The 16,555-nt window shown below is 40.7% G+C and overlaps 2 protein-coding genes across 9 annotated transcripts in view; one reads left to right on the top strand and one right to left on the bottom strand.

Annotated features, from left to right (window-relative positions):
• Positions 1-16,555, top strand: part of PDE6A (phosphodiesterase 6A) — a 128,958-nt gene that overhangs the window by 58,061 nt on the left and 54,342 nt on the right. For all 7 annotated transcript variants that reach the window (XM_069592414.1, XM_069592418.1, XM_069592419.1 and 4 more), the window contains exons 2-5: positions 715-867; positions 1,469-1,558; positions 2,105-2,245; positions 12,047-12,121. In XM_069592414.1, coding sequence (XP_069448515.1) covers positions 715-867; positions 1,469-1,558; positions 2,105-2,245; positions 12,047-12,121 — 459 coding nt within the window. The remainder of the gene's footprint in view (positions 1-714; positions 868-1,468; positions 1,559-2,104; positions 2,246-12,046; positions 12,122-16,555) is intronic.
• SLC26A2 (solute carrier family 26 member 2) overlaps positions 1-16,555 on the bottom strand; it is a 110,494-nt gene that overhangs the window by 46,039 nt on the left and 47,900 nt on the right. The gene's annotated exons all lie outside the window — the stretch shown is intronic.

The raw sequence follows: 16,555 nt of genomic DNA, 5'->3' as shown, positions 1-16,555 counted from the left end.
TGGATGGAAGAGCCTGGAAGGGGTCACTGAGGGTCGGACATGACTGAGCGACTTCACTTTCATGCATTGGAGAAGGAGATGGCAACCCACTCCAGTGTTCTTGCCTGGAGAATCCCAGGGATGGGGGAGCCTGATGGGCTGCCATCTATGGGGTTGCACAGAGTCGGACACAACTGAAGTGACTTAGCAGCAGTAGCAGCAGCAGCATGTATGGATGTGAGAGTTGGACCATAAAGAAGGCTGAGTGCTGAAAAATTGATGCTTTTGAACTGTGGTGTGGGAGAAGACTCTTGAGAGTCCCTTGGACTGCAAGGAGATCCAACCAGTCAATCCTAAAGGAAATCAACCCTCAATATTTATTGGAAGGACTGATGCTAAAGCTGAAACTCCAATATTTTGGCCACCTGATGTGAAGAGCCAACTCATTAGAAAAGACCTTGATGCTGGGAAAGATTGAAAGGAGGAGGAGAAGAGCACAACAGAGGACAAGATGGTTAGATGGCATCACTGACTCAATGGACATGAATTTGAACAAGCTCCAGAAGACTGTGAAGGCCAGGGTTGCCTGGTGTGCTGCAGTCCATGGGTTGCAAAGAGTCAGACATGACTGAGTGACTGGACAACAACAGCAACCATGGGCACCTGGGACTCTGGGTTGTTTTCCTGTCTTTGCTCTTCCTCTGCCCACTCATGCTTTTCTTTGTCTACCTTCAGGATGAACATTTCTGTGACTTCGTGGACACCCTCACAGAGTACCAGACTAAGAACATCTTGGCTTCTCCCATAATGAATGGGAAGGACGTGGTGGCCATAATCATGGCTGTGAATAAAGTGGATGGGCCCCACTTCACCAAGAATGATGAAGAGGTAAGAGCGCTTAGAAATTGCTGGGCTGGTCACGCCAGCACATTCTCCCAGCTCACAAATCCTCTGACCCTTGCTATTTGTCCTGATCTTGGCTTTCCGCTCTGTAAGATAAGGAAGTTAGCGGTCTGATGATCTGTGAGGGAGGCAGGACAGGATAATCATTAAGATGTTGGGCTTTGGAGATAAGAATGTAAGGATAATGATTCTGGTTCTGCTAATATCTGTTTGACTTGGGCACATTTTTCTGAACCTCAGAGTACTTATTTGTAAAATGGGGATAATAGAGTATCTATAGTATCTCTTGAGGTCATTTGTGGCCATCAGGATAGCATATATACTTGACTTATCACGGGGCCTGCAAACTCAATGAACGCTAGCAACTTCTCATGAATACACTTCTAATAACATTGACGTTCTACATTCTGTGAGTTTTACCCTCACATAATGCAACATTTTATGAGTCAGCTTTCCATGATCCATCTGCTCAAACTGTCTCAGATGAAGCTTTGAAAATGTTCAAACTTATTGGCTGATGGTAGAAATGGCCAGAAGAGGGATTTCTCCTTCTCATCTGTTTCTCCTCATGCTGTTTGATTTTCAGATTCTTCTCAAGTACCTCAACTTTGCAAATCTAATCATGAAGGTGTTCCACCTGAGTTACCTGCACAACTGTGAGACTCGGCGTGGCCAGGTAAAGGGCTTGACTTGAGGGAATGGACTGGACTGAAGATGTCCTCTTCCTGAAGCACTGATGTGCTCAACTAGAAGGCAGTAGTGACAGAAGTGCCTGGGAAGTATCGAACAGTCTCTCCCAGCATCCCTGGGGTGCATGAGTCATGGACGTCTGTAAAGCTGTAACCCAGGGTGACTGCACATATATGCTTTCATGTCAGCCAGCTTGTATTTGAATCCCTGCTAAGCCGTTTACCAGTTCTAAGACCTTGAGCAAATCATTTAACCTGTCCCAGCTTCAGCCTCCTCTTTTGAAAAATGGGGCTAATTATGGGATAAAGTATATAGGATACTTGGGCTCTGTCAATGTTTGTTGTTATCACTGTTGTTAACAACCTAGGAAATAAAAGAATTGGAAAGAGTTAGACCCAATAGAAGCTGCCCCATTATTCACCTCTCTGAACGTCATTTTCTCCATCCACAAAACAGGGACAGTTATTCTTGGTTATTGTGAGCTGCTGTTCTGTGCCTCAGGAACACTAACTATGTTTTTGTATTTCTTCAGATACTGCTGTGGTCTGGGAGCAAAGTCTTTGAAGAGCTTACAGACATTGAGAGGCAGTTCCACAAAGCCCTGTACACAGTCCGTGCCTTCCTCAACTGTGACAGATACTCTGTGGGGCTCTTAGACATGACCAAACAGAAGGTGAGAACACTTAAGAGTAGACATTTCCAAGAACAGGTTAAATATATAGCAGCTATATACCAGGTGGAACCCAGCCTTGTGTCATGAATTCGGCTGCACAAGGAAATGGCTGGCAGGAGGTAGATGGTTATGAAAGGTTTTTCATAGGTCTTTTACACTGAGGAGAGGAGTACCAGCCTTTACAGAGGACAAGTCATTCCAGGGCACAGGGGAGGAAAAATAACCTGTATCTTCCCTAGTCCTTAGGGAAAAAATGAGCATGTGAGAAGAAGGCATGATGAGGTGGTAAAGGTGAGTGATAAAGAAGTTTCCATGTAAGGTGAAAGGGCAGCAAGAAGAAAGTTGCCAACTTTAGAAACTGTCAGAAAATACACTCAAAGGTGGGCAGAAACCTCTCCTATGGTGTATGGAGACCAGAGCTCATCCAGGCCGTGGAAGTGGGGGTACATACTTAGATCTGGCCTCTCAGAATGCTCTGAGGCCATGTTGGCTAAGGAGGCAGAGAGACTCAAATGGCCTCCAGCCAGTTTCTTCAGCCAGATTTCACCAAACTGACTCTCCCGTTGTTCTTTCTCTGCCTGTCATTGCAGCTAATCATTTTCTGCCTTGGCACAGAGTTCCAGAGTTACCTACACACATTTCCTCTCCAAAGTCCTAAGACTAAACTGTCAGTTTCATTTTGTGCCCTTTGTCATGTTGCATGCAGTACACAGCCAAGTAGAGATCCTCCAAATATTTGGTTGAATGAATAAATGAATTACAGAATCTGGGGTTGGAAAAGACCTTAGGCCTAGTCCAGAGGCTCCCAAATGTGACAGTAAATTAGAATCTTCTGAGGAACAGTTTCAAAATTGCCGAGCTAATCATCAAAAGGTCTACAAATAATAAATGCTGGAGAGAGTGTGGAGAAAAGGGAACCCTCCTACCCTGTTGGTGGGAATGTAAATTGGTACAATCACTATGGAGAATAGTATAGAGGTTCCTCAGAAAACTAAAAATAGAATTATCATATGATCCAGTAATCTCATCCCTGGATATATATCCAGACAAAACTGTAATTCAAAAAGATACATGTATCCCTATGTTCATAGCAGCACTATTCACAATAGCCAAGACATGGAAAGAAGATGTTATGGAAAAACTCAAATGAACTTTTTGGCCAACCCAATATATATAGTGGCATATTACTCAGCTGGAAAAAGGATACAATAATGCCATTTGTGGCAACATGGAGGGACCTAAAGATTATCATACTAAGTAAAGTAACTCAGACAGACAAAAGCAAATATCATATGATATCACTTATACATGGAATCTACAAAATTGATAAACTTGTACACAAAACAGAAACAGACTCACAGATTTTGAAAACAAACTTTGGTTACTCGAGGCGAAATGCAAAAGGGAGGGATAAATTAGGAGTTTGGGATTAACAGATACACACTAATAAATATATGAAATAATCTACAAGGACCTACTGTATAACAGGGAAATCTACTCCGGGAAAAGAATCTAAAAAAAGAATGGATAATGTTTTTATATAACTGAATCACTTAGCCATATACCTGAAAATATCATAACATTGTAAATCAACTATACTCCATTAGGAAATAAAATTTAGGACTTCCCTGGTTTTCCAGTGGTTAAGACTCTGTGCTTCTACTACAGGGGGCATGCGTTCAATCCCTGGTCGGGAAACTAAGAGCCCACATGCTGCATGGTGCAGCCAAAGTAATAATTATTGTGAAAAAAGAAAAAATAAAATAAAAATTAAATTAAAAAGATTAAATAGAAAATCTGACTAGACCTATAACAAATAAAGAGATAGAGTTGGTAATTAAAAAAAAGAAAACTTCCTCCAAAGAAAAGCCCACAGTCAGATATTTTCACTGATAAATTCCACCAAGTGTTTAAAGAAAAAATAATACAAATACTTCACAAACTCTTACAAAAATAGAAGAGGATGAAACATTTCTCTACTCATTCTATGTGGCCAATATTACCCTGATACCAAACATATTACAAGAAAAAATCATACCGATCAACATATTATCTGAATACAGAGGCAAAATATCTTCAACAAAATACTAGCAAACCACATATAAAAAATTGTGGTCACATATAAAAACCATGGTCAGTTGATTTTCAACTAGGGTGCCAAGACCATTCAAGGGCAAAAGAATAGTCCTTTTAACACATGGTGCTGGAACAACTGGATAGCCACACACAAAATAATGAATTTGGGGCCCTACTTCACATCATATACAAAAATTAACTCAAAATGGACCACAGACCTTAAACTATAAAAACTCTTAAAAGAAAATATAGATGTAAAACAAGTGGGACCTAATTAAACTTAAAAGCTTTTGCATAGCAAAGGAAACTATAAACAAAGTGAAATGACAACCCTCAGAATGGGAGAAAATTATAGCAAACGAAACAACTGACAAAGGATTAATTTCCAAAATATACAAGCTGCTCATATAAGTCAATACTAGAAAAACAAACAATCCAATCAAAAAATTGGGAAAAGACCTAAACAGACATTTCTCCAAAGAAGACATACAGATGGCTAACAAAAACATGAAAAGATGCTCAACATCGCTCATTATTATAGAAATACAAATCAAAACTCCAATGAGATACCACCTCACACTGATCAGAATGGCCATCATCAAGAGGTCTACAAACAATAAATGCTGGAGAGGGTGTGGAGAAATGGGAAGCCTCTTGCACTGTTGGTGGGAATGTAAATTGATACAACCACTATGGAAGATGGTATGAAGATTTCTTAAAAAGACTAGAAATAAAACCACCATATGACCCAGCAATCCCATTCCTAGGCATATACCCTGAGGAAACCCCAAATTGAAAAAGACACGTGTACCCCAATGTTTATTGCAACACTCTTTGCAATAGCTAGAACATGGAAGCAACCTAGATGTCCACTGGCAGATGAGTGGATAAAGAAGCGGTGGGGTATATATATATATATATGTATAATGTAATATAACTCAGCCATTAAAAGGAACACATTTGAGTCAGTTCTAATGAGGTGGACAAACTTACAGCCTATTATACAGAGTGAAGTAAGTCAGAAAAAGAAAGATAAATATTGTGTACTATTGTAATATTGTCTATCCCTGGTGGTCCATTGGGTAGGACTTAGCGCTTTCATTGCCCAGGGCCTAGGTTCAACCCCTGGTTGGGGAACTAAGAGCCTGAAAGCCATGTGATTCAGCCAAACAAACAAACAAGGAATCTAGAAATATGGTACCTATGAATTTATCTTCAGGGCAGCAATGGAGAGGACACAGGGTGGGGCACAGGAAAGAGAGGGTGAGATGTATGGATAGAGTAACATGGAAACTTATATTACTTTATGTAATATAGACAGCCAATGGGAATTTGCTCTGTGACTCAGGGAACTCAAACAGGGGCTCTATATCAACCTAGAGGGGTGGGATGGGGAGGGAGATGGGAAGGAGGTTCACGATTGGGGAGACATAGGTATACCTATGGCTGATTCACGTTGATGCTTGACAGAAAACAAAATTCTGTAAAGCAATTATCCTTCAATTAAAAAATAAATTACTTTTAAAAAAAGAAAATATCGATGTAAATCTTTGTGGCCCTGGATAAGGCAATGGTTTCTTGGATATGACATCAAAAGCACAAGTAACAAAGGAAAAACAGATAAACTGGGCTTCATAAAAATTTAAAACTTTTGTGCTTGAAAGGACAGTAATGAAGAAAGCTTTTGAAAAGACAAGTATGTAAAATATGAAAAGAACTCTTAAAATTAGGAGTATAGGATTAACAGATACAAACTATTATATATAAAATAGACAGGCAACAAGAATTTACTGTATAGCACAGGGAATTATACTCAGTATCTTGTAATAACCTACAACGGAAGGTGGTCCACTGGCTAAGACTCTGTGGTCCCAATGCAGGGGGCCCAGGTTTGATCCTTGGTCGGGAACTAGATCCTATGTACTACAACTAAAAGTTTTCATACCACAGCAAAAGATCAAAGATCCTGTGAACTGCATTGAAGACCAGGTGCAGTCAAATAAATATTAAAAAATAAATAAATAAAATAGTCATGATACATTTGTTAGTTTAAAAAATAATGGAAAAAATATATAATAATCACTTTGCTGAAACTGTCACAATACTTTAAATCAACTATACTTCCATCTTTTTTTCAAGTTTGGTGTTTGCTTATGAAGGGGAAAACAAAAATCTCTTAGTACTCAACAATAAAAAGATAACCCAATTTAAAAAATAAATTGCTGGGCAACACGAAATCTGCCTTTTTTACATAATGCCCTACAAACATAATTCCATAGTAGTACATGTGGATTTTTAAATAATATATGTATATATAACAAACACAGAGAGAAAAGCACTATTGCAGGAAAATAGTTCAGTGAATTATCACAAAGTGAACATTCCACTTAACTACCACCAAGATTAAGGAATAGAACATTACTGGCCCCTCAGAAACCCCTTTCTTACCTCTCTCTAGTAACTCCCATTCCTTCCTCCCAAAAGGTAACCACTCTCTGACCTTCAAAGCCATGTTAGCTTTTCCTAATTTTGAAATTCATATAAATGGAATTATACTCTTCTGTGTCTGACTTCTTTTGATCAAAATTTGGGTTGTAAGATTCATTCTTATTGCTCATCATAGTCATCAATTTTCATTAATTAGTTCATTAATGTTCATTCTTGTAGAATATTCCATTATATGAGTAATCCACAAAGTATTTATTTATTCTACCACTGATAGACATTTGAATTTTCCAGTTTGGGCTTTTATGAATATTGCTATCATGAACACTCTAGTACATATTTTTTCAGTACACATATATATTCTATGGTTCCTCTTTCTATAATCTGCTTTATTTCTTGATTTTTCAGTTAATCCCTATTTTGTACATGCCCATTATTTTTGTTTGAACACTAGAAATCTGTATAAAATGTTTTAGAGATGACTTGAAACTCTTGGCAATGCTGTATTCCTCCAAAGGGGATTTATGTTACTTCTGGTTATAAGTTGAGACAAAGGCAGAGTATCTGAATCTAATCGAGGACTGAGCCAATTTGAAGCTCAACTGAAAGCTCAACTGAAGCTGGTCTTCAGTTTTTGCGAGGGTTATTCTGTTTCTGATTCACTTTTACTCTTAGAGTATAAATCTTTAGGAAGGACCAGCTAAAAACCTGGGTTGTTTTCAAGAATGCCTCCTTTTTTGCAGGTCCTGAATTTCAACCTAGTCCTACTAGCCAAGTAGGTCTACTGAAAGCTTTGCACACCTTTCCAGTTGCTCCACAACATCTTTGGTGTCAGTAAGAGGAAAAGTTGAATCAGGCATCAGGCTCATATCTCTGGGCTTCCCTTCTCTGTGAAATCTTGGCCCATCAAATTATTGCTGCCTTGCTAGCGCTATGATTCCTTCACGTAAATGTTTATATACACATACACACATACATATACACAGTCCAGATTTCATGATAATTCTCGGAGGATTGGTTTGAAACAGACTGGCTACCATTGGTAGTAGTAGAAATCCTCTTTCTTTGTTCTTTAGTCCACATAGATTTACCTCATCTTTAAAAATAGTATGGGTATACCATAATTAATTTATCCTTTCCCCTATTTCTGGGCATTTAAATCATTTCTGGATAGTCTTGCAATTAAAGGCAATGCTGTAATGAACAACCTTGGAGTTAAATTCCTGCCCACTTGACAGAGACTATCTATAGAACAAAGGTGTGGAAGTAGATTACTAAGAAAAAATTTTTATTTCGCTTTCCCCAAATTTTCCCTCTAAAGGCTAAATCATTTAATACTCCCACTTGCACTGCATGAGAGTTCCCTTCCTCCAAACTCCTGCCCCCAATTCTGTGTATCATAAATCTTTTTTATTTTTCCTACTTAAACCAGCAAAAAATGTTATTATTCTTTTTTTCTAATTGTTTTTTTTCCACTGATTATCATAGAAGGGTAAATACATTTTATATATTTATTTGTAATTAACTTTTCTTTTTACATATATTGCCCAAGTTTTTCTGTGCAATATATTGCCCATTTTTCCACCTTTAAAATTGAATTCTTTGTCTATTTCTTATTAAAATATATGAGTGCTTTATATTATATCTGGAGAAGGAAATGGCAGTCCACTCCAGTACTCTTGCCTGGAAAATCCCATGGACAGAGGAGCTTGGTAGGCTACAGTCCATGAGGTCGCAACAAGTCGGACACGACTGAGTGACTTCACTTTCACTTATATGGATTATGTATCTGTCACCTGTGGATTATATTTCAACTTTGTCTATGGCATCTTTCATCATACAGAAGATTTAAATTTTATGGCTTCTGTGTTTTGAATTTTGTTTAAGAAAGACTTCCTCAACCTTAATATTATAGTCTGAAATAACCTGATGTGCTTTGATTAATACATTTTCATCTTTTACTCATCTTGAAATTATTAATATGTTATAAGGTGGAGATAAATTTTGTGATGTCCTCATAATTTCCCATTTAAAGAATAGTCTACCCTTTCTCTACTGTTTTGAAATGCCACCATTTTGATATGCCATTTGACAATATATCAGATTTTCATATATTCGTGGGTTTATTATTCTGATTTTTGACTTTAAAATAGCTCCCTAAGTGACTCTGGCGCAGTTGAGTCATATACTGATTTCAGGGAACTTCTGGCTTTAGTGCAGCTGTCCCTTTGATTTTGGTAAATTCCTGAATCAAATATTTTGCCAAACATGGCTAAATCCAGCAATAACACTGATACTCCTTCAGAAAGCACTAAATGAATGGTTCTTTTTTTTAATTAATTTATCTTTCATTGAAGGATAATTGCTTTACAGAATTTTGTTGTTTTCTGTCAAATCAGCCATAGGTACACATATATTCCCTCCCTTTTGAACCTCCCTCCCATCTCCTGTCCCATCCCACCCCTCTAGATTGATACAGAGCCCCTGTTTGAGTTTCCTGAGCCATGCAGCAAATTCCCGTTGGCCATCTATTTTACACATGGTAATGTGAGTTCCGTGTTACTCCTTCCATACGTCTCACCCTCCCCTCCCCTCTCCCCATGTCCATATGTCTATTCTCTATGTCTGTTTCTCCACTGCTGCCCTGTAAATAAATTCTTCAGTACCATTTTTCCAGATTCCGTATATATGTGTTAGAAAACGATATTTATCTTTCTCCTTCTGACTCACTTCACCCTGTATAATAGGTTCTAGGTTCATCCACCTCATCAGAACTGACTCAAATGCATCCTTTTTATGGCTGAGTAATATTCCATCGTGTATATATACCACCAATTCTTTATCCATTCGTCTGTCGATGCACATCTAGGTTGCTTCCATGTTTTAGCTATGTAAATAGTGCTGCAGTGAACAATGGGATACATGTGTCTTTTTAAATTTTGGTTTCCTCAGGGTATATGCCTAGGAGTGGGATTGCTGGGTCATATGGTGGTTTTCTTCCTAGTTTTTTAAGGAATCTCCCTATATCTTCCATGTGGGAATGGTTCTTTTCTAATCAGAAGAATTTCTGAGTAGTTGAATTCAAGAGTCCATTTTAAGGTGCTCAGTTTTTATTTTAAAAGATCAAAACACAGCTCTGAGCTGCAGCATTCTGCCCTCTGTTTCTTTTGAACTCTCCCTCAAAAGGGAAAGTCACATTTAAGTGAGAATATCCTGATTTAGTCATCTCCAATAGATGGAACAATCTAGCAATTAGAAGTGGGTTGGGTTGCCTATAATCACTCTAAGAACTGGTTCTCTTTCCCCTCCCCTGCCACCTTGCCCTACCCTAGATAGCTAAATTCTTAACTGAAGTATTGACTTTATGAAAAATGTCAATAAAGGCCATTGAATTGTACACTTAAGCTGGGCGAGTCACATGGTGTATGAATTATATCTCAGGAAGGCTGTTTAGAAATGAAAGAGAGACAGAGACAGAGGAAGTCAGGCACAGACATGCCCCACATTCCAGCCCACACTTTGTTGACATCTGCTTCTCCTCAGGACAGTCTTCAAAACCATGCAGTGTTTGACCTTGACAGTGTCAGCCTGATATCCTTCTTCTTGTCTCCTCTAACATTTGTGTTCTCTTTTTATTACTGTTTTGATTCTTACCCTGGCTACCTTACTAAAGTCACTCCAAGGCTTAGTTGTCTCCTCCATGAGATAGTAGATTCCTCTGGGCATGAACCCTACCTTGTCTCTATCCAGCACGAAGCGTGCTGTGGAGCTTAGGTAGGTCCCCAGCTCTCATTTTCACCCAGAACTGAATTGCTTCCTATTGTCGATAGTCAAGAGGAAGAGGCCACCTGGGCAGAAGGGTGAGGATGTGAAATGTGAATTTCATGTGGACTTCATTTCCCATCTGCTTGCCCTCTGGATGGTATAAGAGCAGACAAACCACCACGACAAATGTTTTCAAATGAGACAGAGAGAAAGTCTAAGAAGCAGAGCGGCTTGACATCCTGCCCATGGTAACCCAGAGTGAGTGGATCACTGTCTCTAAACACAGCAGATAGGGGAACAGAGAGGCACTGGAGGACAGAGACCTCCTCCTCAGGCCCAGATTTGGCCCAACCCAAGTGTGCAGGAGCATGTGTTGTAGAAAAGCCAGAGGAGAAGCAGCAAGGAAGCCCGTGTGGCGTCCTAGTCAGTTTCTTCTCCTGGGGCTGCGTGACCATGCAGAGCCTTTGCTGACCCTTTTCTCTCCTCTCTCTGCCCCTGTCTTTGCCAGTTATCTTACAGGTATCATCCTTTCCTGTTGAAGCTCAGATAAAGGTCTATCTGTCCATATTTGGCACCATTGTTTCTCTTTCCTTATTTGGAAAAAAAATTTTTTTATTATGAAAGCCATACATTTTATTAAGGAAGAATTGCTAAATAATCTCATTCCAATCCCCCCGAGGAAATCAATTGTTAATGCTTTGTTGTGAATTCTTTGAGAGCATTTTCTATATAGGGTTAAACCATTGGGGATCACATGATCTATGTATCTTTATCACTTCACATTTTTTACTCATTGATGTATCATGGACATCTTTTTAATCAATACATACACATCTGTAATATGCTTGTTACTAGATGTACCAAAATTGATTTAATAAGTCTCCTCCTTTTGAATACTTCGTGCTCAGTCACTAAGCCATATCCAACTCTTTGTGAACCTATGGAGTGTAGCCCTCCAGGCTCCTCTGTCCATGAGGCTCTCCAGGCAAGAATACTGGAGTGGGTTGCCATTTCCTATTCCATGGGACTCTTCCTAACCTAGGGATTAAACCCATGTCTCCTGCATTGTAGGCAGATTCTTTACCATTGTGCCATCGTAGGTTTTTTCCAATTTCTCACCACTATAAATGGTACTGTAAGCTATTGTTCTAGCTAAACATTTGATCACATGTTTAGCAGGTATGTAAGGTAAATTTCTTGGCCATAGAGTCCCCTTTCTCCTTCTCATGTCCCACAGCAGAGGAAGTATGCGGTTGCTCTTGCTCACCTCCCAATTCTTGGTTATTGATTAGACAGATCCAGTTCTGATAATACTGATATATTTCAAAGCACAGACATAATTGACTTTTTCCAAGTCTAGGGAATCTTGCAGCCCTGCCAAGCTTAGGTTCCACTGAGTTCTTCCCGTCTTCCAAATTTCAGTGATAGATGACTCATCCAGGTGAGTCTGCTTTTCTTAATCTCCTTTTTTGATCTGCTTTCAAGACGCATAATTATTGTTTTTCTCAATCCTAGGAATTTTTTGACGTGTGGCCAGTCCTGATGGGTGAGGCTCCACCCTACGCTGGTCCCAGGACTCCGGATGGAAGGGTAGGTCTCCCTCTGGCCTGTTCAGTATGAACAAATGTTTAATGAAATATAATGTAAGACACTGTAGGCCCTGCTGAAGTTTCTCTACCACTTAGGTATTTACCTCTTCTGGGTTGGGTCGTCACTGTTGAAATTATGGTAATTCCTCATGATTGCTCAAGCCCTGTATTTTGCAAGGTGTTTTAATATCTCCCTGGAGTTTCACAACAACCTGGTGGGACTGACAGAAGAGGAAAACTATTCTTATTCCATAGATGGGGAAAGAAGTCCAGAAAGATCAAGCAACCTGCTTAAGGATTCACTCAGCAGAACTGTAGACTATTAAAGCTGTATGTAAATAATTCAGCGTATGTGAATAATCTCAAAATCTAATCTAGAAGTACACGTTGATAGCTGGAAGTTCATTTCCAGTCAATAGATAAATATGTTTAGCTATGAAAGTTTTTTAATTCTTTATTTCCAACAAATGTCTAGATTCTCAGATTCTTTTGAAAAGGTGGCAGATCATTCAAAACTGCACAGCTCCCTCACCCCCATCCCACAGGTTAAATTTGACTGGAGCTGAGTAGCAGCTGCCTCCTTGCAACCTGGCCTGAGCTCCCTAGTTTGCCACAGTCCCCCTGACTCCCTCTTGTGGACCCCTGGCTGCCTCCTCTCGTTTTGTTTCTGTTAGGTCTCCCTTGGCTTTCAGTGTATGACCTCTGGCCTCCTACTATTGCTACATTTTAAAGATGAGACATAAACACTTTGGAGAAGCTGTAATGAAATATGTGGGGATGCAAAGATGAAGCAGGGTAAACAGATCTGGCACTCCAATGGCCTAGAGAGCCTGTGGAATGACTTTAGCTGGGGCCACAGAGAATATGTAAGCAGCATGGCTATATCCTGAACTGAGCTTTAGTCCAGTCATCCTCTCACAAAACCTTCCAGGCTGTCCGACATGGTACACCATTTCTGCTAGGAGGCCTGATTCCCCTTAGCCAGCACTAACACTACCCAAAATAAAGGACAGTCTGCGCGCGCGCGTGTGTGTGTGTGTGACAGACTTTATTCAACCTTAATTCAAACTCTAGGTATTTAGAATTAACACCCTGGCTGTGAGCTTCATATACACACCAAAAAAGATTTCAGCCTTGGAATCGACAATGTCTGTAGTGCTTTATCCAAAATGACCTTTATAATCTGCCGCTGTCCAGTTTCAAACTACTATTTTGCCCATACAATTTCATGTTTTTATTTTGGAGGACTAAGTCTGCAAGTCTAACATCATGTGCTACTATCAGAAAACTGTTTGGGGACATTTTTCCTTTTTAAATACAGCTTGCTGTATTGGCATAGTTGAGATGTTACTACTGAGTTTTCATCAGATTCACATATGAGCTGGTTTTGTTTCTTCCAGAAATTTAGAATTTTAGGAACTAGGGTAGAGACCATTCTAGCTTTCAGACTCCACCAACCTCAATTAATTTCAGTTTCCTGGGCTGCTTTATGAGCTGAGCCCTGTGGTCAGAGGTCATCTCCAACTCCAGAAGGCCTAGAAAAATATCAGGCCCTATCTAACTTATTCACCCTTGAGGATCCCTATCTTCAAGATTGAACTGAAGATTGGGGAGAATACAGATGTATATGTTTGACTGAGGCCATTTGCTGTCCAGTTGAAACTATCACATTGTTAATTGGCTATGCTGCTACTGCTGCTAAGTCGCTTCAGTCGTTTCCGACTCTGTGAGACCCCATAGACGGTAGCCCACCAGGCTCCCCGATCCCTGGGATTCTCCAGGCAAGAACACTGGAGTGGGTTGCCATTTCCTTCTCCAATGCAGGAAAGTGAAAAGTGAAAGTGAAGTCGCTCATTCATGTCTGACTCTTAGTGACCCCATGGACTACAGCGCACCAGGCTCCTCCGTCCATGGGATTTTCCAGGCAAGAGTACTGGAGTGGGTAAATAAAAGGTTTTTGTGTGTGTTTCTTTTTTTTTTAAAAGATTGAACTGAAGAGGACGTTTTCTCACTAAGCTCCAGCCTAAAAGGGATGCTCATCATCTGATCACTTCAGAAGCTTTAGTTTCACTGAGGTGACCAGCATATTCATGGGCAAAACTTTTCTTCCCCAAACCCTCCTCCACCTCATGCAGCAATGACTTAGTCCTTGCAAGAGTGTGAGATGTTAGGTTGCAATGGAAAAGGCCAGAAGACAAAGAACTTTGGTCTTAGTGGGTTGCTAGCCTGTAGGGTAAGCTTGGTCAAATAACCCCTTAGGGTCTCCACTTTCTCTTCTATGGAATGCTATCACCGAATTTATCTCCAAAGGCAGTTTGATGTTTAGGACACAGCTGGTGAGGAAAACACACAGAGGCCTGAGCCAGGGCCCAGACGCAGCAGGACAGGACTGGACAAAAGCAGATCTTCTGGAAAGAGCATAGGGTGAAGGGAAAAAGACTAAATTCAGGTCTCTGCTCTAGCAGCTGCCCGTGTAGCCTTGGGTGCCTCTCTCAGCCTCCCCTTCCTCATCTGGAACACCCAGGTAATCAAGCTGACCTAATCAGGCTGACCTAGGCAGGCCATCGGAGAAGGCAATGGCACCCCACTCCAGTACTCTTGGCTGGAAACTCCCATGGACAGAGGAGCCTGGTAGGCCGCAGTCCATGGGGTCGCGAAGAGTCGGACATGACTGAGCAACTTTACTTTCAATTTTCACCTTCATGCACTGGAGAAGGAAATGGCAACCCACTCCAGTGTTCTTGCCTGAAGAATCCCAGGGACGGTGGAGCCTGGTGAGCTGCTGTCTATGGGGTCGCACAGAGTCGGACATGACTGAAGCGACTTAGCAGCTCAGCAGCAGGCAGGCCATGGTAGCTAAAGTGAATCACACTGACTTGGCAGGCAGTCCGACAACCACGGCAACGTAAGTCTCACTCTCTGCTGGGCACTTCACCTGGAGTCTGTCATATACTCTTCTCAACAGCTTATGGAGGAGGTATCCAGGTAGCTCAGCGGTAAAGAGTCTGCCTGACAAGCAGGAGACATGAGTTCAATCCCTGGATCAGGAAGATCCCCTGGAGAAGAAAATGGCAACCTACTCCAGTATTCTTGCCTGGGAAATCCCTTGGACAGAGGAGCCTGGCAGGCTACAGTCCGTGGGGCAAGAGTTGTATACGATTGAGCGACTAAACAACAACAACATTCTCTTTATGTCTATTGGATAGCAGAGGACATTAAAGGCTTAAAGGGGAAAAACCATTTACACAGTTTCAAACCCTGGATACTTTTATTTCAGGTAACTATCATTGCAATCATGCTCCTTAACATCCCCTGTTGCCTTCTAACATCACTCTCACAATTGATCTGCCATGTTCACGCTGGAAACACAGTTTCTGTCTGGATTTTGACCAATTAACCTCCCTGAATCTTGGGTCTGAAGCTCTCCCAAAGCAGCTATACCTCACTTCATCTCCTTTTAAAAATAAAGCATTGTATGTGTGTGTGCTTTCATTATGAAAAACAGCTACATAGGCTTCATGAAAAAAACAAAAATGGCACTTCTTTTAAAACTGGTATATTTCCATGCACGATGATCTGGCTCTGGCTATATCTGGCTCTCTCAAAGACCCTGTGTTACAGTGTCAGCTGCTTAGGTGCAAGGTGACAAAGGCCCTCATTGATGGCTTGGTTTTGATTTTCCAAAAGCGGGTGGACTCCTACATAAATATGGCCTTGAAAGTAACTTGGCTGAGCTACAGCGTGTGGAAAAAGTTTTATTTGTCTAGAGAACACTGATTTTTCTGTTGCTGTCTGTGAAGGTAAAACTAAGTCTTATGTAAGTTTAAAAGAAAAAAGTCTATCTCTCATCTTTCTGAAGGAACCTAGTAGAGACCTCTGGGTAGGGCAGTCTACCAGGCCCAGAGAGCCAGCAGGTTGCCTGGGGAGCAGTGAACAGCCCAGGTCCAAGGACAGATGACCCTGAAGCAAGAAAGCCATCTCCCCAACCAGAGGAAACAGCTCTGCCAAAGGCCCAACAGATTTCTAGAACTGCCCATAGGATATGACTTCATAGTTTTAAAATGTTCTTAGCACAATTTGTTTATATTTACTGAAAAAGTAATACATGAGAACAGAGAAGAGCTCACACCATACAAAAGGGCACAGTACAGAAATCTAGCCTGCCTTGAAGCAGCTAGGCAGCCACTATGAGTGGTCTATCTTTCTCAAATGTCTATGGATATTTCTGTATGCACATAAACAAGCTGGGTTTGGAAAAGGCAGAGGAACCAGAGATCAAATTGCCAGCATTCATTGGATAATAGGGATTCCCAGGTGGCACTAGTGATAAAGAATCTGCTTGCCAGTGCAGGAGACATAAGAGACAAGGGTTTGATCCCTGTATCGGGAAGATCCCCTGAGGGAGGGCATGGCAACCCACTCCAGTATTCTTGCC

Source organism: Ovis canadensis, chromosome 5, assembly GCF_042477335.2.
Source record: "Ovis canadensis isolate MfBH-ARS-UI-01 breed Bighorn chromosome 5, ARS-UI_OviCan_v2, whole genome shotgun sequence".
In the NCBI taxonomy this organism is placed as follows: Eukaryota; Metazoa; Chordata; class Mammalia; order Artiodactyla; family Bovidae; genus Ovis; species Ovis canadensis.
Note: the sequence above shows the minus strand (reverse complement) of the source record. Positions and strands in the feature narration are given on the sequence as shown.